At 47.2% G+C, this 23,172-nt stretch overlaps 1 protein-coding gene across 4 annotated transcripts in view; it reads left to right on the forward strand.

Moving 5' to 3' along the window:
• The window catches only part of LOC133350253 (USP6 N-terminal-like protein), a 62,351-nt gene that overhangs the window by 3,256 nt on the left and 35,923 nt on the right, over positions 1–23,172 (forward strand). For 3 of the 4 annotated variants that reach the window (XM_061564418.1, XM_061564417.1, XM_061564414.1), the window contains exons 2-3: positions 7,527–7,605; positions 23,070–23,140. In XM_061564418.1, the coding sequence (XP_061420402.1) occupies positions 7,602–7,605; positions 23,070–23,140 (75 nt within the window). In that variant the 5' untranslated portion in view covers positions 7,527–7,601. Of the gene's footprint in view, positions 1–7,526; positions 7,606–15,759; positions 15,952–23,069; positions 23,141–23,172 lie in introns of those variants that run through there. The other variant, XM_061564416.1, reaches the window with a different exon arrangement.

Below are 23,172 nucleotides of genomic sequence, written 5' to 3' on the forward strand. Positions count from 1 at the left end.
CTACAGACGCACCCTTTCCCTGCACTTTAAAGTAAAACGTGTGTATGGGTGGATGCGGGTTCGTCTTATAATCCGGTAGGTGCGTGTGACCAGATTGGTATAGAGTAACTTGACACCCAGGCAGACGTTTATGGTGCGTCTTATAATCCCGGAAAATACGGTCGAACTAACTCATCACTGGGGCGAAATGATTGACAAACCACCCCGATTGTAAGACAAGTCAGTGGGGCTTGGACATGTGACGACGTCCCCTAGAAAGGATGATGGCCGATGGGTCAAGAATCGTAACGCGGAGACAGCCAAGGAATGGAACGCGTCCGAGAGGAAGGCCCTTAACGGGGAGATGGAGCGATTAAATCAGCTTGCATCCCGGCGCCTTCATCCAGCAGTGGATTGAGCACGGTTGATCATTATCATGAATCAAGTGAATGCGGTGGCCTAGAGTAGCTGGAGGGATCGTGTGAATGTGTTGACGTGAACGTGATGTCTTGCTCAAATGAGCCAGTGGTGGAAATTCCAAATGTATCTGGGTGCCACAACGCGGTTTACTTCTTGTATTGAACCCGGAGGGATGAAGGGCTGAGTCAACAACCTTCAAGCAGGATTTGAACTTCCGATTGCGAGCCACCCGGCCAGACTACAAAACACACCCAAACCCATTACATGCAGAATACATTAGCAGAGAACCATCATCCATTCTTACAAATGGGCTTAGATGCACATATCGTGAGCTTAAAGAATCAATATGAATCTATTGATCGGTGTTTTCTCTGTTACCCATCCACATTAGTGGCAATCCGGAAAACACTTCAACATAGTTTAGCGGTGGTTGTTGATGTGAGCATTTATTTATTTATTTTGTAATGACGCATCTGCATCATTTCTATTTCCTGCCAAATCACATTGCGTAATTACACGTCCATCCCTTGCATCAAGTGAATGTTTGGATGACCATACTTCACCACGCTGGTCAATGCGGGGTGGTAAAGGCGTGGGAACAAAGACTTGGAAGAAGAGTACCGATTATATATTTTTTATAATCAACGTTTTTGGGTTTAGATCGCGTTATTTATAAATGTGTCGTTAAACCGTCCACCACCCGACACGGCCAATCAGTAAAAAAGTGTCACGTTGACAAAAGACAAATAGTTCACTGCTTTAGCCCACCGGTGTGTTAGCTAAAATAACATCAACTAACGCTAAATCTACATAACACGTAGGCTTTCACGACCAATATTATCCGCATTAGAGGTTTTTGGGTTAGATCGCGTAAATATAAATGGATCGCTAAACCCGCCACCACCCGACACAGCCAATTAGTAAGGTTTGTCACGTAAACGAAACATGCCAATTCGTTAGGAGCACAGCAACACCGGTGTGTTGGAGAGTAAATCCACAACATTTACAATTCGAGTACGACGTTTCACCGGTAATTACAACCAGCATCATCAGACGACAGCCAGAGTTACGGAGACATCCTTCTGTTTCTGTCTTGGAGGGATAAATGTTTATTTATTTATTTATTTCCACGCGATCTAATCCTAAATTTTCTATTATGTATAAAATCTACATATTTCGATTTAAAGCTTTCGTGACTGCAGGGATTCATCTTCTTGGTTCTTTCGGTAAAGTCACGTAGAAGGGAAATAATAAAATAATAAAAATAAAACATAATAAAATAATTCTCACGACGTTTCGGCCACAACGCAAGCAGCCGTCCTCAGGTGAAGAACAGGTCTGTCGGAAAGACAGCGTCTGGTTGTAATTACCGGTGAAACGTCAGACGCTGTCTTTCCGACAGACCTGTTCTTCACCTGAGGACGGCTGCTTGCGTTGTGGTCGAAACGTCGTGAGAATTATTTTATTATGTTTTATTTTTATTATTTTATTATTTCCCTTCTACGTGACTTTACCGACAGAACCATGAAGAAAAATCGACATACTCAAAATGTATTTTGCGTAGCTCGGCCTCAGACGGCTCCAGCTGATACAAAGAGCACGCTATACCATACAGTGCACCCCCATTAAAAGCCACCGATAATAAGTCATGGAAACGACATTTAACAAAAACAATAATTAAACCCGTGATGCAGGTTTAATTATTGTTGTGCGCACCTGAACACCATTCACCGCTGGAAGCCGTTCATTACCAACTCACTGGATTCATCTTCTTGGTTCTTTCGGTAAAGTCACGTAGAATGGAAATAATGAAAATAAAACATAATAAAATAATTCTCACGACGTTTCGGCCACAACGCAAGCAGCCGTCCTCAGGTGAAAACCAGGTCCGTCGAGGCGACAGAGTCTGAATGAAACAGCACACGAGCTTGGAGCATATATATAAGCTGGGCGCCTTGACAAAGGAATTTGCATATCAAGAGGAATTTAGCATATTTATGGGAAATGCAAGAATGTGATTAGTACTACATATGCATGTGCATCAAAGGGAGCTGCAGTTTGCTGCTGCTGCTGCAGTTTGTGTTTTATTTTTTATTATTTTATTACTTCCCTTCTACGTGACTTTACCGAAAGAACCAAGAAGATGAATCCCTGCAGTCACGAAAGCTTTAAATCGAAACTCACCGGATATAAAGGGGCAGAGACTTTAGTCCGATCATAAACGAAAAGCCTCTTTTACGAGCTAAAGAGACGTGCATTCTGTGGCATTTAACAACAGTATCGCCCATCTCGCCGCCCTTATCTCGTTTGGCAGCTAAACTCGTGATTCAGTCCCAAGGTGTCACACGATGTTTTGTCCGAATCCTGTGCGTGTGTGACGTCGAGATTGCCATCGTCGTCACCTGTTCAGAATCGCAACATTTATTCTGGAGGAATCCGATGAGCTAGAAAGCTCTTTTTTTCACACACGTGTTCCAGTCTTTTTCACAGATGCCCACCTCTTGATGAGCCTCTTAAGAATGTCAAAACCCTGGCTTGAGCCTCGCATTCACTACGTATTCACAAATTAAACCGTTCACGTGCTGGTTAAATTGTTCTTCTCTTTAACGCAACGGTGACAACGCGACGTTCATCATTGGCGTGTTAAGATCGGTAGCCATAATCTAAAGTCCCTTCGTCAAGTCACTTCCCGCTGTCCGAAGCCTCTCCCTCCCCCCCCCAACACTTGCCGTGTCAGACAAACGAGCTGTTTGAGACCGTGCGTCAGCACGCTGGGGTCAGTGCGGGTGGGTGAAGTTTTTGGCCCCAGGAGCGGTTCGCCACTGGCCAGGAAATGATCTCTGGTTGCCCGTGGCTCACAGCTCGGTGAAATAATCACTACCCCACTTCCTCCCATTGCCCTTCGCTGTCCGTGTGTATATCATCATCACAGCCACGATTAATCCACTGCTAGAGTTGATATGAAGATGAAACGTAGCATGAATTAAAACACCATGAATTGTTATTAGCCCCTGATATATACACGTCACTTGTTGTTGTTGTGAGGTTGAATCAGACAATACACCCGGTAGGCTTTTGAGAAGTTTTTTTATCTTTGACTTTCAAACTTTATTTGAGTACGCCTTGCGTGCGCGTGACTTCGTCACCGGTTGTGGCTTTTTACGTCGCCCTCATTCCACTTGGTGTCTGTCGACCACGAAGGCAGGCAGAGCGAATTAGGAGTGGGAATTCTGCAGGGATTCATCTTCTTGGTTCTTTCGGTAAAGTCACGTAGAAGGGAAGTAATAAAATAATAAAAAATAAAACACAAACTGCAGCAGCAGCAGCAAACTGCAGCTCCCTTTGATGCACATGCATATGTAGTACTAATCACATTCTTGCATTTCCCATAAATATGCTAAATTCCTCTTGATATGCAAATTCCTTTGTCAAGGCGCCCAGCTTATATATATGCTCCAAGCTCGTGTGCTGTTTCATTCAGACTCTGTCGCCTCGACGGACCTGGTTTTCACCTGAGGACGGCTGCTTGCGTTGTGGCCGAAACGTCGTGAGAATTATTTTATTGTGTTTTATTTTTATTATTTTATTACTTCCCTTCTACGTGACTTTACCGAAAGAACCAAGAAGATAGGAGTGGGAATTTAACTCGACGGTAATTGCCAGCAGTGAGGGCATGCTGTCGTGCTCACCGGGATTGTGTCGTTTCCATGAGTTGTTATCAGTGGCTTTTAATGGGGTACACTGTACGATACAGCATGTTCTTGGTCTCAGCTGGAGCCATCTGGGGATGAGCTCTGTAAAATGCATTCCGAGTATGTAGATTTAGTCCATAATTGAGGGTTTTGGGTTGGATCGCGTGATTATAAATGTCGTCATCCCTCTATATATGAATATTTCTCCATAACTCTGGCTGTCGCCTGATGATGCTGGTTGTAATTACCGGCTAAACGTTCTACTCGAATTGTAAATGCTGTGGATTTACTCTCCAACACACCGGTGTGCTGTACTAGCAACGAATTGGCCACGTTTTGTTTACGTGACAAACCTTACTAAGCGGCTGTGTCGGGTGGTGGCGGGTTTAACGACACATTTATATTTACGCGATCTAACCCCCTAACCCCCCCCCCTCCCTCCCTCTATTGTGGACAAAGCAGCTTTGTTTACTTGAGCGGTGTGACACCGCGCACCCCATAGGTGTGTGCGGAAGAGAGGCCTGGCCGACACTGGAGGAATGCAAACCTCGGGAGTGGCTGATCCTGCCTCACCAGTTTCTAAATCGCCACCCTGATCTTGCTCCGTGAACCACAGTGCACCGTGACGCAGCCCCTGGAATTAGTTACGTTCGAAAACTGGAATTTTGCAATCGTGTGCCATGGAGCTCTTACTAACACTGATAGTATACGCATATACTGCATGTTGATTTGAAGCTTTTGTGACTGCAGGAATCCATACTCTTTGGTTCTTTCGGTAAAGTCACGTAGGTAGAAAATAAAATAAATCACGACGTTTCGGGCGCAACACAAGCGTCCGTCATCAGGTGAAAGAACCATAGATTATGGATTCCCACCTGGTGGCGGACGCTTGTGTTGCGCCCGAAACGTCGTGATTTATTTTATTTTATACCTACGTGACTTTACCGAAGAACCAAAGAGTATACTGCATGTTATTACCATGTACAGAACTGGACTGAACTTTCAACATTAGCCGTAGACTCTAAACCTGGGCTGGAAATCACACGTAACACATGATCATATGCCTCTATTCGTTGCGAGCACGCTGACATGGACAATAACGAAAAATACGTAAAAATGTACAGACTGTTGTAAATCTACTGCTGGGTAAAGGCCTCTCTTCTACATGTAAATCACGTATGACCATACTTCACCACACTGGTTAGTGTGAGTTGGTGACCAGTTCTGGTATCACTTGCCTCTGATGTGAGCTATAGCAGGGAATCAAACAGATGGTTGGGTTCATAGTGCAGTGCGCTAACCACTGCACATACATTAAATATCTCAAATGTTTTTGGAAATATGAGTAGTGTTTAGTAAATAAGTGGCCTTCAGTCCAGCGGTAACTGTTTCTTTTACCAGGTAAGGCCCACTGAGCTATGTAGCTTTTTTCAGAAGTGACCTGGCCACAAATGATAGCCCAACGAAGTGGCTTATCCTGTGGAAATGTATAGCAGCCAAATACTCCAAACGAATATTTCTAAATGTGGAGGGGAAAACCCAGAGAGCCCGGAGAAAAATCCACGCGACTACGGAGAGAACATGCAAACTCGAAATATACAGGTGTCAGGGATTGAACGCACGAACCCCCTGTATACCAGGCGAGGGACAAAATATCTTGCCACTGCGGAGTCTGTTTCGTAAACATTTAAGAGGAGGAGGAGGAAGAAAGGTCTTCATGGATACACATTGCAGTATAATAATGCTACTGAAATAGAATCAGATAATATCAGTGTCCCTCGCACTTTAACACTTTGGGCAGCGCTCATCTGTACATTGTCCCTTGTTGTTTTTTTTAGTGATTGGTACCAGTTCCTCGTTCTTTGCGATGAGGCTCTTGTCCTTTCACAGGACACCCATTGATGGTGGGTTTACTCACCAGATCGGGCTCACTTTACTGGCTTGGGAGAAAAGACGTGCTGAGAAGACCGCGTCTGGTATTTGACCTCGAGACCAAATGGCCTCTAGTCCAACGTTAAACCAACTTGAGCCATATCGCAAGTGAAAATATCCCGAACGCACGTATAGTCAGAGATTAATTGCTTGACTCTGCAGGCATGCCATGCATTTCTTGACAAAGAATGAGCTATTTTCAGAGCGGAAGTGTGATGAGATGAGTTGATAAGAAGGATGGTAGTACATGAATATGACTATGCATGAAATAAACGATGATGAAAGTGACAATGAGTGAGTGTGATGAATGGGGAGAGAAGTTGGGAAGAGGGATGGAGTTTATGGTGGAGAAGGGACGGGGGGGAGAAGAGTTTGAGTAAGCGAGGGAGTTTTAAGGGACCAACGAAAAATTGACAGTGAAGCTGATCCTTTGTATGTATATACAACTTCTTGTGCACCGCACGTGGACAAACGTGCGAACTGGAGGTGCGGGGGAAGGACAACAAACTGACATGCATCTGTCCTGGTGTCGAAGGCTGTCTCAGAAGCCTAAACCAGCAGCTATGTAACCCTAGCCAGTGGAACATCAAATTTATTGTCTCCTATTGAAGTTGCCGTTCGCTCGGCCCCCATGTGGCACCCTCCAGACACCGAACAGCGATCCCAATCGACAAACGCTGACTCCACAAGCGTAGGGGTCAAAGTCGAGCACCAGTAGAGTGGGTCCTCGAAGTAACTTTCGTAGGTTTACCGGCTTCCGCATTCAACGGGGAGTGTGTGGATGGGGCTTTTTTGGGGGCACCCAGAAAAATAGAAAAAGGCTGAAAACCTTTTCGAATCGCACCCGTGAAGCTCACGAATGTCTCGGACTCGTTATAAGCTGCGTCTCCATGCTGCGCAGAAACGCCATGTGCCAGGCGGTCCCAGATTAGTACAGCACAGTAACCACTGTTTATGATATGTCTATTTTAAGTTACGTTATACCATTACGTTGTGTTTTAATATAACATATGTCGGTGAGTGCTCAAAGGTAAAAATTACAAGCTGTAAACTGAATCAATTTGGTGTTCGTAAAAATAACGGGGTTTTAAATCTGCTCAGGTTTTTCTTCGCGAGTTTACTGAACAGCTCTCCCGCCTGTGTCTGTCCGGGCCGGGGCCGCATGCTGCTCGGCACCGTGTTACTGCCCCACGTGCTGCGGTGCATCCTTCAGGAAGCTTCCTGAAAAAGCTCCCAGCAGCACGTGGAGTGAAACATCAGACATTTCGCCGCGTAACACGCATTGGAATCCGAACTCACACCGGAAAAGCTAAAAGCTGGTTTTGTAAAATTAACAACAACAATAACAACAACGGGTAAACTGGGGGCAACCTCATTCCTGGTATTTTTATTAAGATGCGCTGAACTTGGCCACTGGGCCATACACCGACTTCCCTATTAACCGGTCGGCGTGTCGGTGCGAGCGCGGTGATGATCTCGTGTCCCGGCTCGTTGCCTTGGCAGGTGCGCGGGACATGCTGGTGCGCTGGCGGCGGAGGCACGACCGTCCCGGTGGGATCGCAGACCGCTCTCGCTGACATGAGTAAGGACGCAACCACTACCACTGCTCGCCACCAATTCCCAGCGCCCCAATGTCACCGCAACATGTCCACATTTCATTTGGATTGCGCTTGTACCGGGGGGGGGGGGGGGGGGGGAGCCGGTCCTTCGACTCACGATGTGTGCATTCGTGGAGGCGTGCGCTCGAAATTGTCTATTTCCGGTGTGTGCCGATTAAATACTCGTGCCACGCATCGGTGGCCCAGCGGGTAGAGTGAGCGGCTCGCAATAGGAAAGTTGCGATTTGAAATCCCGGTTGAGGATTGACTCAGTCTATCATCCCTTCGGAGGTCGATAAATTGAGGATCACTTTACGTGGAAGTCGACGGTGATTGTTCTACGAGTAGACTCTCCCCCACCATAGGAACGTGGAATTTCCGCCACTGACTTGGGGCCGCGAAGAGGAGACGAATGCTACCTGAATGCTGGGAATTACACAAAGAGGAACAGGTCGACAAAGAGAACGAACACATATTAGAGACATCGTCTTGATCGTTAAGAGAAATTAATGTGGTGTGGCTATGACACATCACTTCCGGGAACGACGGCTGATTGATGAGACCGATGATGGAATGGAACCCAAAAGGGGCAACACGCCGGAGAGGGTGACAACTGCGAAGATGGAGCGATGCGATCGGGGTGGATTGTGGCACCGCAAGCCCAAGAGGGACGGCAAAGACACCAGAGGCCTTCTTCCAGCAGTGGATAGAACATGGCTGCTGCTGATGATGATGATGATGATTTAATCGTTCTTTGTGCAAGGCTTGGGTGTGATAATGTGACAAAGACTGTGTGGTGTCGTGAAACCAATTTTGAAACAGACTTAGGGGTTTTATATTTGTTGCAAATTTAACGCCGCGTTTTAAGCTTCGCAATGAGAAAATACATCGAAGTGACGTTAATGGAGTAAACGTAACGAGTAGTTTCTCCCCCAATTTTTCAATGACTGAAAATCTATTATTGCTGCGTGAAGTGTGTGAGCGATACACTGAATATAAAGATACTGAGATGAATATCTCTACTTAAGCTCTATATGCCAAGGAAGCTGTTTAATATTGCTCCAGTATGTCTCACGCTCCTATTATAGCCCAGGGAAGAGAAGAGAAGGAGAGAGAAAAAAAATTTGAAGGCAGAGAGCGGAATTGGTTTGATGCCAGAAAATGTCAACATGACTCGTTTTCATACACAGTTGAGACATTGCATTTATCCCAGCATATGTATTATGCATGTAAATAGGCATGCATGGTTTTCAACGATTTAAAAAACATCTCAATTGAAAACTCTTTTCTTTCGAACTGATTTTTGTGTTTAGTTTGTTGTCCTTCCCCAGCACCTCCGATTAGCACGGTTGGCTACGTACGGCGCGAAAGAAGTTAAACTTACGTACAACCATATTCTTGGTTCTTTCGCTAAAGTCACGTAGAAGGGAAATAATAAAATCCACAGCAAGAAAATTTGAAAAAAAATTCTTGCTGTGGATTTCACACCTGATGATGATTGCTTGTGTTGCAGTCGAAACGTCGTGAGAATTTTTATTGTTTTATATTAAATTATTTTATTATTTCCCTTCGACGTGACTTTACCGAAAGAACCAAGAATATGAATCCCTGTAATCACGAAAGCTTTAAATCAAAATTTTACGTACAACCAATTGAACACCGCAGATTTGAACCTGGGCACCCACCCACATTATGTGCAGTATTACTTCTCCAAAGCACTTGCAAATTATTGCAATACACGAGTAAGGTGTGTACTGACGTTCATTCAACATTATTCAGTTTTAATTAATTTTTTAAAAATATTTATCCATTTATTTATAAGGTATATATATATTTTTTTTAAGTGATAACCGATTGTTATTTAAAGATTTTAGTTCGATGCAGAATGCTCTTTTGAGTTGGTTAGTCGTTTTGTAGGTTACCTCCTGGTTCCATGGATGGACTCGACATGTGCTCTCTGTTCCAAAGCAGATTGCACAAATAATTTCCTGATGCTGCATTGGCAGTGGTGCACAAGCACAATTACCAAACACCTCAATACACACAATCGCTTTTCTTCACAGCACATGTACATATATTTAACTTCTTTCGCGCCGTACGTAGCCAACCGTTGCTAATCGGAGGTGCGAGGGAAGGAAAACAAACTAAACACAAAAAATCAGTTCTAAAGAAATTCGTTTTCAAGCTAGGGCATTGGTGGAAACGTCGCAGGTTATTTATGTTTTCTTTTAAGGCCACAGTGATGTTGATGAGTGTGCCAAAGTAAATGTACTGTCGTTTGAGAAATACAAATGTTATTTTTATCATTCTCACAAAAAAAAATTGGATAACGCAAGTGCTTTCATTTTCTAAGATGTGATATGAATGTGGCAGCAATACCACAACGTTTGGCGATGCACACGAGACAATTGAAAGAGCGACACGTTTTTTTAAATCTGGTACCACGTGTGATTGCCACTGCAGTCATTACGCTTGCAATGGCTTGCCAGGGATCCTGTATACACGATTTCACGTATTTTGACGTGAGGTCTCCAATAAGAGAAGGCAGAGTGGCCATTTTACTCGCCAGGACAGAGAGAAAGATTACGGACTTGCGCTGAGACCGGGGCTACGCAAACAATCAGGGGGTTGAGCTATTGAGGTGGCGTCAATTCCTGACACGAGCGCCCCACACTAACCCCGCGATCGCGTAACAAGCTCGTCAAGTGAGCCCGATGCATCGGCCTGGAATGGCTCTGCGTTCTGCACACCGTGTCACAAGAAAAAGAAGTAAAACAACCTCTGTAGGAATCCAATTTATGTTAACGCTTCGTGAAAAGTTTGGGGGTCACTTTGAGAAGAACATTTTTGACAATATATCGACGTAACTGTTGGAATCTGCAGAAAGTAAAGTCTAGACAAATATAAAACAAATTAAATTTAAGTTTATACAATTTCAGCCCTCATTTAATCCACTGCTATATGAAGGTCTCTCCCCCCGTGCCATGTGGGGTCACGCGGGGTTGTTTGGCCGTACTTCACCACGCTGGTCAATAAGTATTGGTGAAGGTTTAATGAGGCTGTGTCGGTCGTGGTGGGCTTGTGTCCTTGCAGAAGTCACTCACCACTCGTGTCACCTGTGGCTGGTCATCGAAATCGGGTGGTCCGGTTCAAAGTTCAGTTCCACAATCACTGCACTTGTGTTCCTCCATATACACGTGTAGCTTAATCAAGATAATCATCATTGGACCTCCTTTGCCAGTACCAAAATATAATAATAGGGTTTTCCCCCTTTTTTTTTCTGGCAACAAAAAAAAGGTTTCAGTTTTGTTGCAAAGATAATCATATACATTATACACACGTGAATATCCCATGCCAGATTGCTTAAATGCAGATCATTTATACTGTACACATGCATCATTGATTAGCAGTGGGCTTTCTCTCTCTCGGCCTGACAAAGCACAACTCTCAATCAGCTTTTTCAAACTGCAGTGCCCTAGATCCCCCCCCCCCCACACCTCATGGTGCAGCTTTCCGTGATTACTGATCTGTTCCATTCATAAGTAAACACAAAGCTGGCAGTAGTGCACACTGCAACAACAACACACTTGTATTCGACAACAGCGGCGATGACAACGACCACAATAGAACCATCTTACGGACGGCAAAGTACGCAGATGAGGGCTGACGTTTCGGGCAAACGGCCCTTGTTCGGAGCGGCTCTGGGAAATTTTCCGAGAAAGGACCTAACCTCAAGGGGATGGAACGATAGCTGCGAGAAAGGGAGCTGTCTCCGCTCCGAAGAAGAGTGCTTGCTCATTCATATGCAGATGAGGCCACAAAGGCACCGCTTGTACCTAACGGTCAGCAATCGTGCAATGCCGCACCAGAGGGGGTCGTAAGGACGCGGGTGGAAATGCACGGCTCGCAATGATTATTCCTCATTTGCATTAAACGTGACGCTTGAGGTGAGGCCCCGAATTTAATGTTGCAGCGGCGGCGCAGCGGGGAACACAATTAGCTTAGAACCCGGGGACTTAGGTTTGATTTCGCGGCCACGGCTAACATCAGTGGCGAGTCGTAGCTGAGCCGGTTCTCAACTCGCCCCACCCCCCCCTCTTCACTAACAGCGTAGTGAAGTATGGTCAAATAATTCTAGATTTGAAGCTTTCGTGACTGCAAGGATTCATATTCTTAGGTTTTTTCGGTAAAGTCACGTAGGTAAAACATTAAAATTAATAAAAGTATCAAGTGATGCAGCAAATCTGGCTGTGAAGGTCCCACCTGATGACGGAGACTTGTGTTGCCTCCGAAACGTCGTGATTTTTATTTTATTTTACTTTTATTAATTTTAATGCTTTACCTACGTGACTTTACCGAAAAAACCTAAGAATATGGTCAAATAACCTCTGTCTGACACGTCCTGCGGAGGCCTGCATCTGGAAGTCGATTTACTAAGTGCCGTACATAATTGTTATTATTTTAAAACTGACAGCCGTGAGGGCATATTACATTTTTTTCTATTAATGTTTTTAGTCTTTAAGCAAATCGGTGCTCAAAAAATAAGACCACCACCTCCTCCAGCCAGTGTTGTTCTTCGCTACGTTCATTATTTCATTCCGTCTTATGCCGACTGTTCGTTATTTCTAAGCAGCGCCTAAAATCAAGGTGGAGAACGGCCCGTTTACTGCACTTCACGACCCGCGCTCTTCAAAGCTGGGGAAAAACCCAACAAGCACATCGCTCAAACGTTGAACACATCATCGGCTCCCCCTACAATGACGACGACGGTTGAACCTTGGATCGAACCACCGATGATTTAATGACCGGACCGAACACTTACGGACGGCAACAACAACCGCAACAAAACAAAGTGAAATTGTGTTCGTGGCCCCAGCAAAAAGGGGCATGCTCAAGGAGACAAGGCCGGAGGCTTGACACCTGTCGGAGACGTTTGCCACAGACAGCCCGGCGGGTGCCATGCATTGCAGGATTTCTCTGCGCATCTCCGAAGCCTTGAGCAGTCCAAGCTCGTTTGTTCTAGTTCTTGGGCACCGTTCTCTGGGCTGTCGGCAGCTATCGTCATGCCATGAAGAAAATAAAATAAAAACACCCCACTCTCTCCACTCACTCCTATTATAGATACGGAATTAAAGCGAACAGAGCGTTAAAAATGTGTGGCTTTGGCATCTACAGTTTAATTTGGAACATATCCAAAAAAAGATCGTTTCAGCCTGAAATTACTTTCATTGAGTGTAATTCGATACCGATGAATGCAAATTGCATCAGCCGTCTCACGACTAGTTGTGTCATAAGCTGGAGTAGCAAGTTGTTTAAAATGTGAGGTTTCGATAATGTTGTGAGCCTGGTTTATATGTTTACACCATTAAATTTACGCAAGAGAAAGCCGGCAAAACAGAGTATAGCCATGATTTGAAGGTTCACTGCTTTCCAGATAAGTGCGAAATATCCAAACTCTGAAAGGGCCTATCCCTTAATAATAATTACTGACATGTATACGGCGCAATCCATTCAGGGATCTCAGTGCACCATGCACGAAGTTGGGAAATATAAATGCTGTCCTTATCCTAACTTTACTACTAACAACTAACACTGACTGTAACCTTATAACCTTAAGACAGACCCTAACCTGACTCCAGCTTGAACTTGACCCTAATCAATAAATCCCAACCCAACGCTAACCCTAACCCTAGTCCTCCCCCTCAACTCTACCCATCCCTAAGCCTAGTCCATAACCCTAACCCAAACTCCTATCCCTAATTCCTAATTCCAACCTTACCCATAACATTACAACCTCAACCCTAACCCTGTTTACCTCTTAGCCCAGGGGTCTGCCACCAAAATAACAAGAAGAGACGTTTTTTTCCTTCGAATTCGGTTTTAAAAAAAAATCTATATATATCAAGAGCCACAATGCACTGTGGTGGTGAATACGAGACGGTGTGGTCCTTCATAAATCACGGTCACGAAGCAGCAAGTCCTTTAAAGAGCCACACGCGCCTCCGGAGCCACAGGTTGGCGACCGATGTCCGAGCCTTAAACAAAGTCCTCCCTTATTCTTTGGGTCTTTCAGTAAAGTCACGTAGATAGGTTCCAATTAATAAAAATAAACAAAAACTACGACATTTCGATCAAGAAATTGTCATCCTGATGATGGTCACTTGTGTTTATTTTTATTAATTGGAACCTATCTCTGTGACTTTACCGAAAGACTCAAAGACTATGAATTCCTGCAGTCACGAAAGCTTTGAGTCAAGATTTACAGTCTTCCCTTATCCCGATTCTGGCCAGAAATTATTATTAATCCGGCATCAAAATGCCGCACGTGGCAACGGCACTACCCCTCGGTCACTCGGACATGACACGTCCATCCCATGTTTCTATTTGAGGAAGGAATGAGTGACCACCCCCCCACACCACCACCGCTCACTCCCCTCCCTCTCCTCGCAGGTAATTCATTGCAATGCATTGCAACGGTCACGCTTTGGTCACGCTTCGATGAAAGAATCGATACGTGTCGCTCTTTCACTTTGGAGGGAAATGTAGCGGCTCGTGTGGCTGCGGGCGGTGACAGTCACAATTAGATAAAATGCAGAGGATCGAAAACACATGAATTCTTAAACGCGCGGGTCGATGCCTACATTGTGAACTTAAGAGTCAATATTTAATCGACGCGTCTTTCCACCCCTAATTTCCCACCAATTATCTCGACGTAGAAATAAAATTCGAAGCCCTTCTAATGAGATCGCGCGTGAAGGTTGCCCCGCGCCTTGTCGCTCCCGGGGGAGTTTGTTTGACCGTGTTCCACCACCTTGCTGAGCGCGGGTTGATGGAAAGGGGGGGGGCACCTAGAACTAATTCGCACATCGCTCGCCAGTGACGTTAGCCGCGGCCAGGAATCAAAGCCCGGCCGCCGTGTTCATCGTGCGGTGCGCGCCAACCGCTCCACCATCCACCAGGTGGACTGAAATCTACGTGGTTTGGCACACACGGACGGAGAGTGCAGGGTGAGAAAGCGTGTGGCGGGTTATTAAAATAGTAATTTTACGCGTATATGTGTGTAAGCACGTGGTTTTTTACACGTGGTGACACTGCAGTCAGGTTAGTGCCGAGTTTGCCGCTACAATGGACTGAAATCTACATTGTTTGGCACACACGGACGGAGAGTGCAGGGTGAGAAAGCGTGTGGCGGGTTATTAAAATAGTAATTTTACGCGTATATGTGTAAGCACGTGGTTTTTTACACGTGGTGACACTGCAGTCAGGTTAGTGCCGAGTTTGCCGCGACAATGCACTCGCTCACCTTGCCCGCCTTTCATCAAAAATCCTGTTACGCCGAGTGCAAGCTGACTCATCGGGTCACGTCGCGTTAATGAGGGGCGAGGGTTGCCTTTGTAATGAGCCTCCGAGCCCTGAAATCAGCCGTCCTGACTCCCAGAGGAGGCGCGAGGTAGAAGTGAGTTAACCCACACGCAGCTCGCCTCACACGTCCGGCCTCTTGCTGAATTTCCACAACAGTTTGGCCTGAAATACAAATGAAGAGCATCTCATTGTGAACGATTAAATATTCAACACGTGCCGGCAGTGTGTGTTTTTTTATCAACCTTCTCTGTTTCTCACCACCGCTGCGTACGTTACCTTTTCTTGAACGGGATTCGTTCACGTTGGTGGGTAACCCGTTAGTCCTCCAAATGGAACACGAATCTAATTAAATTACGCGCAAAAAATCTCGCAAGCTCGTCGCCCTCCTGCACACGTGTCAATTCACTGCCTACGACCGTGCCTTGATTTCTCGTGGAATATTTTCTGGGGACTGCCTCCCCCTTTCCCCCCCTTCCCCCCCAGGGGATTGGAGAGATATTTTCTAGAGCTCAGCCCCAGGCAGCAGCAGCAGCAGCAGCTCCAGTTAAGCCTCCGATGATGACACTTACGGCGTAGAGAGCGGTGACATCGGGACCTCGGTGTGTGGGCGTGTGCTCGGGCGAGCGCTGGGCGAAGACGAAGGGGTTACTTTCACCGCGCTGCACGTTCACCGCGCTCCGCTTGCTGGAGACGCGGCGCTCTACAGGGCGGGGGGGGGGGGGGGCTCGCGTCGCCGCTCGGCAGTAAGCGCTGTCCCGAGCGCGTCCTCACGGGAGTGCGTGCGTGCACTCGTACGTGCAAGCGGGCGGGCAAGTGGGCTCACGCGCACGAACCCACCGGGGGCGATGGCCACCGTTGTGTGCGAGGCCGGCACCTGAATGAAACCGACGGCGGGCAGGAAGCCATGCAAGTCCTTCAGATTGTGCGCGACTTGGTTTCTCCGTCCAAGAAGGAAACGGAGTTTAGCGGTAAGCTCGGCATTCGTTGAATCTTTCGCGCAGCGTGGGCTCTGCGCGTCTCCGTTACGGCGGTAACGACAAAGCACCGCGGAGACCGCCGTGTGGATTGATCATTCACTGTTTTGTTTCTTTTCTTGTAATCGACCTTAAATATTCGGTCAACTGTCGAAGGGCTTTTCATTTGAAAGTTGCTGTAACGAGGCACGTTGAGCTACGGGCATGCTTTGCAGCAGCGTCCATCACCTTGGCGAGCGGTTTCGACGGCGGTGTTTTGAGTGCCTGTGTTTTTGTGGCGCCTGCGGAATGGATTTTGAGGTTAAGTTTGGCAGCTCCGTTACGCCGCGATGTGAGCGACCCGGCTGTGCGGTGCAAGCGCGCGCGCGCGTGCACTCTCGTTTGTTTACGTACGGACGTACGGATGGATGTTTAACTTCTTTTGCGCCGTACGTAGCCAGCCGTGCTAATCGGAGGTGCCGGAGGGGGGGGGAAGGACGGCAAAACTAAACGCAAAAAGCAGTCCTAAAGCAATGAGTCTTCAATCGCTCCAGCGGCTTCCTAATACGCGGCACCGTGCACACGCGCGCCGTGTGTGAAGGTCACGTTGGCGCGCGCGCGTCGAGAGAGTGCCGGAGAAAAGGCCAAAGGGAGCGTGGCGCGAGCCTCGTTGCTCTGTGGACGCATTTGGCCGGGCTGTCACGAGGCTTCGTGTTGGGAGGCAACTCATCCGTAAAATATATATACGTGTGTGTGTATGATACTCTTAAAGCTGTGCCGAGTGTGTGTAGTATAGTGTCCTTAAATGTGACCTCGAGGGCGTATTGCTGAGGTGGACATGGTTAACATTAATCCATTGCTCCCGTGCGACCGTTTAACGGGGTGATGCCCTGTGCACATTCGAGAGGTCGAACCGGCGAGGATTGGCAGCCACTGAACAAAACAGTGTTCAATACAGAATGCAATAACAATTTACAACCGCTCTCTCAATCCATTGCTGTGTTGGGTCATGGGGCTTATTTGACCATACTTCACCATGTGGGTTGGTGAAGGGCAGCGGGGAGACAGAACTGGTTTTAATAATACTCGCCACTGACGTTTGCCATGGCCGGGAATTTAATTCAGGTAGCCGGATTCATAATTCACTGCGCAAACCACTGCACCTTTACAATAAACTATACACGTGTGTATAATACATCAGCAAAATAACTATTATTCATTTAACAAAAACCTGGTTAGTGCGGGTTTGAGAATGGGAGTGGGAGCCCAGGATGTTTGCCGTGGCCAGTAATCGAACCTCAGGTTTCGTAGTGAGCTAATCGCAGCACCACCACTCCACCTTCTCATATTTAAACGCGATGTAAACCCAAACCGCGTTACGTTACAGTTTCGGGAAAGGAACGACGGGTGACGAGGGATGGGACAGCACCCGGTGGAGTGTGTGGCAGCTCTCGCTCGCCGCTCTGCACTCCTCAAACGTTAAAGAGCTCCCGCGCTGTGATTGCGAAACATACGGTGACTGACAGAATCGCGGTGTCCAAGTCACACTCCGTCCGTCTTCTCGTGATTAACATACCGAGAAGCTCGGTGTCGTTGGACTCGAGCAGCGGTTTTTGAGACGCTTATTGAAGTCGTCGTTTGTTTCACAATGCGGCGTGCGGGTTTCCCTGTCGGAGAGCAGACACAGATATAATTCTGCTCACGAAGCGCTGCCCTCCCCACTTGTGAGCACGGCGATGCTTGTACCGCTGCAGCTCGCTTCAGGGTCTGGTGGTTTGGCTCGGGTGCCCTGCTTTATTTGTGCTTGACACGTCCCTTCACGTGCAGCTCCGCGTGCCCCACACACTAAAACTAATAAACTATTTTTTTATTTTACCAGGTAAGGCCCACTTAAGCTTTATAGCTCTTTTTCAGAAGCGTAGCTCGCCACAAATGAAAAAGCTCAATGAGGTTGCTTACAATGTGGAAAATTTATAGTAGCCAAAGACTCCAAATGCATGTTTCTTAATGTAAAGGGAAAAACTAGAGAACCCGGAGAAAAATCCACGCGACCACGGGGAGAGAGACATGCAAACTCGAGATATCAAGGCGTCAGGGTCGGGATCGAACCCACGACCTCCTGCATACCAGGCGAGGTAGTTAACATCTCCTAGCCACTGCGGCGCCTCCCCACGCACACACACTTCCAGCCTCGAGTGCTTGGCCAGATCACATGACACTATCGTCTCTCGCCCCTTGCAACAAATGTCCCAGCTAAGTCTCTTAAAAGATGTCCTTCTTAAGAGATAGCCTGTGATGTGCGCGTCACGTAAATTAGTGCCACACGTGCTGAATAGAGGGGCTCAGGGAGCTGTGGGATTAAAGGGAGGGGGGGGGGTTGGCTTAACCCCCCCATAAGATCCCTCACTGCCCACACGACTGAACGGGTTACTCGTCTTTGATGCAATGTCGTGCCAATACGGTACAAGCTGCACCTGATACGCCCGCGCACGGACATGTAATGGGACCGCACCGCCAGTCACCGTCACAATGCAGAGACGCCGCACCGGCATTTTGCAAATGCCGCGTCGAAGCCCGGCGGCGGGACGTCTTTACTTTACTGGCGCGTCGCTATCGCTCGCCCCGCACGAGGCGCAACGTGGAAGAACCGTCGCGGTCGGGGGAAAATGACCGCTCGCGCCCATCCGACAACGTGCCAGCGTGTAATCACCCGCGCAATGAAATCCCAAGCGCGCGTGGCTTGTCGCGTCTTTCCGTTTCTTTCCTTCGATGTGCTTGAGCCTTTGTAATTGCCCGTCGTCGTTGTTGTTGTTGTTGCGAGGTGCGTTCGATCGATGCCCCGATTCGTTCGCTGCGCCAAGGACTTTTACAACAAGCGCAGTGTCTAGCCGTGGGGAGTGGGGGGGGAGGAGGCACCGGGTGTGATTCTTTTTTTAAATCCTTTATATTAAGTTCACTTGCTTGCTTGCTTGCGTGCTTACGACCGTGCAAATCTTTCGGTCGTTTTTTAACCCACTTCCCGTGATCCAATCGTGACAATTTATTTTCGTGAAAATTTTTTTCCAAAATTTTCCACTTTTTAGGAAAAAAAAAAATCATATTTAATTTTAAATGCCAATGTGATAAAAATGAGACTCTTACTCAAGAAAAACAGAAATGAATAATAAAATAAAACCGATGCCACGCATATAAAGGATTTATAGTGAAAAACTTTGTTTTTACCGGTTAATTTTTATTTCCCGCGAAGCGCGTGCGTCCGTCTTCCCCCACTTGTCGGCTGTCCTCACGTTGGGCCGGTACGGGGATGAGTGGAGGGAACATAAATTAATATTCTTAGGTTTTTTTCGGTAAAGTCACGTAGGTAAAAAATAAAAATTTATTTTACTTTTATTAATTTTACCTAAAAAAACCTAAGAATATGAATCCTTGCAGTCACGAAAGCTTCAAATCTAGAAGGAAAATAAATTTCCAGACGTGTCGCTCGTCCAGGACGGGCCTGGTCGTCGTCGCAGAGGGCTGCAGAGATGAACGCGGCGCGGCATTCGGGACGATCGCGTTGCGGAGCGCAGGACGGCGATGCACTTCGAAGTGGGGGGGAGGTGGGGCGCGAGACAAATCAAATCTGTTCTCAATTCGCACGCACGCACGCACGCGTGTTTATACATCGCGGAACAGAATATATCCGGAATACCGAGCAACAGCAGCAGCAGCAGCAGCAGGCGGCATTCTCCGTGACGGAGAAACGCATTTAGTCGGGAAAACGAATGTCTCTGTAGATATGGCGGAGAGGGTGACACATTCGTTTTCGTCCCCAATTTACCGGCGCAAATCAACGGAGGGAGGTGTTTATATCGCAGACTCTGACCGATGACGAAACGGTCTCAAAGAAGCAGGTGACGCGTCAAGGTAGCAGAGAAAGAAATTGGGAATAGCCAAGGTGGGGGTGGGTGGAGGGGGGGCTGGAGGGGGGGACTGGGGGGGGTTGCCACTGGATAACAATCAAGTGAGGGGGGGGGGGTTCTCCATCCAACGCACAAATGAAACGCGCGTCAGAGTTCACACCGATAAATCTTTCGTTGCTATGGCGATATTTAACTGTGTCTTCATTGAAAAGGAAGGCGGAGCGCGGAAGGGGGGCTGGGGAAACGTGAGGCTTCTGTGAATGTACGCACACTTCCGTTACCTCAAGGAGGGAGCCTTGCGGTGCATGGGAAATCTGTACGTCTCATCTGCCAAAGAGCGTCTGTTGCCATGGCTATAACGCATGGGGCGCAGCGGCAGCGGCGGCTTAACCCTTTATCTTTCTGAATTAGAAACGCGATAGCAGCGGCGCTCGGTTTCATTGCGTTCGCCGATCGCTGCTGCCGGGGAGGGGTGAGATAAATATGCAGGTAAATATCGATGAGCTCTGGCGTAATTGATTTCGGATTTATACGGTAAGCTTTGCTTATGGACCGGTGGCGCAGCGGTTAAGCCGCTGCGCTATGAATCTGGTGGAGCTGAGTTCTATTCCTGGCTTCAGCTAAGAGAGGCCACCGCCAATGCACCAACCCAAGCTGACCGGTGTGGTGAAGTGTGGTCTAACAACCCCCTCTGTGATTGACAAAGCTTGATGAGGGAGGTCTTAATCCGGCGGTGAATCGAGAAAAGGCTGTAAATATCTTTTCACTGAATTTCGTTCGGTGTCAGCGAATCCTCACAAATGTGAAACGGGGCTTCTCCCAGTAAAACGTTTCCAAAGGGTCAATCCATCAATCTATCTAGGTTGAACTTCTTTCGCACCGTGCGTCGCCAACCGTGATGATCGGAGGTGCGGGGGGAAGGGCAACAAACTAAACAGTTTTAAAGAAATTAGTTTTCAACCTAGATTTAAAAGTGCGTATCTCAAGTGGCTTCCTAATATCGGAAGGAAGAGCGTTCCAGACGGCCGCAGAAGCGCATCTGAAAGCGCGCGGTGCAACGACCGTCTTTGGACAACAAATCACAAATCACTTTCTTATACCTCCTGCAGAGGGATTTATTAATTACGTGAGATAGAAAAAAATGGCGTTCAATATTTAGTTTTTTTATTCCAATCACTAAAACACCACCACCATTGCAGGCAACTCGTGCGCACAAGAGTCTCGCACACGAGTTTCCTGCGGTGGTCATGGTGGTGGTGGCGGTGGTGGTGGTGTGCTCTTGGGGTGCCCACTTTGTGGATGAGCAGTGATGTCTCTCGGACTCTGCCGTGATTGCCAAGCGGCGTCGTAAGGAGCCGGACATGCAAGAGTTAACCGATGCGCACATCTGCTAAGAGCCTCGCTGCCAAATTTGTACAGCTCCCCCCTTTCTCTGAGTTGTGCTGCCGAGGGATTTATTAATTATGTGGAGTAAAAAAAAAATGGTGCTCAATATTTTTTTTTAAACAGATTCGGTTACGTGAGGTGAGGCGTATGCAATTATCATCTGAAGCGCCAAGCCTCAGGACACTTATGACATGAAAACAACATATGGCTATTCCACAAAATAACTAAATAAATACACTTTTAATACGTTAATGAAACCAACAATAATAAAATATAGTCATACTATTTGCCATGGCGGGTAAAGAATATCGAAGGTGGATCAATTCGGTCGACCGGATGTTACTAAAAACTAAACTAGAACTTTTATTTTACCAGATAAGGCCCACTGAGCTATATAGCTCTTTTTCTGCAGTGACCTGGACACAAATGATAGCTCAACGAAGTGGCTTATCATCTGGAAATTTACAGCAGCCAAATACTTGTAAACACTAGACGTGGAGGGAATAACCAGAGTACCCGGATAAAAATCTATGCAACCGCGGGGAGAACATGCAAACTCCAAATATACAGCAGGCGTCAGGGGCAGGATTGAACCCACGACCTCCTGCATACCAGGCGAGGTAGTTAGCATCTCGCCACTGTTGCGGCCCACAGTGGCTTTACTATTTCATCTCATCCACACTGTGGCCAACCACCACACTGCAGGTCCAAACGCTTCTCTACCTTAATCTTCCCGTGCTCGATTCAAGAATCACTTGAATCCCTCGTCGATTACAACTTTTAATTGTGCCGTTTGTTGCTGCCCGCTCGACGTTCTGGGCCATTGAGCCTGTGATCAGCAACTGCGTTTACAGATAAAAAGTTAAATAAACTGAAAGGACTTTGCACGTACATTGAACTTCCTTCGCACCGTACGTAGGCAACCGTGCTAAGCAGAGGTGCTTGTAAATATCGTTGTTCATTGTTAAGTTAAGTTTGATTTCGTTTAACCAGGTGACAACTCAAAAAGACGAGGAGGAATCTCATTTGCAAGAGTGGCCTGGGTAACCATTACGAGAAAGGCAATAAAATAAAAAGTACTGCCATGAAGCAAACAAAGAGGTTAAAAAACGCCGTCGTGCAATAATTCGACGGCGGCTTTGGAAGGCCTTCATCCAGCAGCGGATTGTCCGTGGCTGATGATGACGATTATGACGACGGTGATCGCTTTGCAATGAAAATAAAAGTGAGCAACGGAAAAAAAAGGGGGACAGCATTGAAAGACGTCGCGGCACTAAAACCGCAGTTGTGCCGGTAGGTCAAGGGTCACGCGTACGGGCAGTGGGGGTCGTTTGCTAGTCGACTGGATAAACATCGTTCATAATGGCCGGCCTCAGGAAGAGAGCGAACGACTGCACTCCCTCGCGTTTGCCGTATATGGTTATACTCGGACGGCGAGAGCCAGCGTTGCTGATGTTTTCCTGTGGCTCAGCGCAGAGGCTCCCTGAATCTGGGTTATTTCTGTAAACCCCGCGGTTATAAATAGGATTGCAACGCAGAACACGGGTGTGGAACAGACGTCACTGTCGCAAGGCGCTCTACATGGTCATTGTCCGGAAGTCACTGATCAGCTTAAGATCATCGCTACCCGACTGCATCTAAGTCACTGTACCTGTTACATTTGAGGCCACATGATGAGCGTGCCCCACGAATCTGTCCATTGCCGTCCTTTTGCAAGGTTGTGGCTGCCACCGTAACGCTTGTTGTTGCTGTCGCTGTCTTGTTGATGTTTGTAATTGTCGTGTTTTTCCCTCCTCCTCTGTCTCTCTCTTCTCCTCTGCGTCGTCTCCCCTTTATCCGCACCAGCCAGGGACGAGCGAGAGGCAGCAGCTCAGCTGGCCCGAGAGGCTGTCGCTATTGTGGCCAAGTACGACAAGGTAGGAAGCGACGGTGCCCTTGCAAGAAGAAA

The sequence above is a fragment of the Lethenteron reissneri genome, chromosome 33 (genome assembly GCF_015708825.2).
Source record: "Lethenteron reissneri isolate LAM-NWPU_2019-01 chromosome 33, ASM1570882v1, whole genome shotgun sequence".
In the NCBI taxonomy this organism is placed as follows: Eukaryota; Metazoa; Chordata; class Hyperoartia; order Petromyzontiformes; family Petromyzontidae; genus Lethenteron; species Lethenteron reissneri.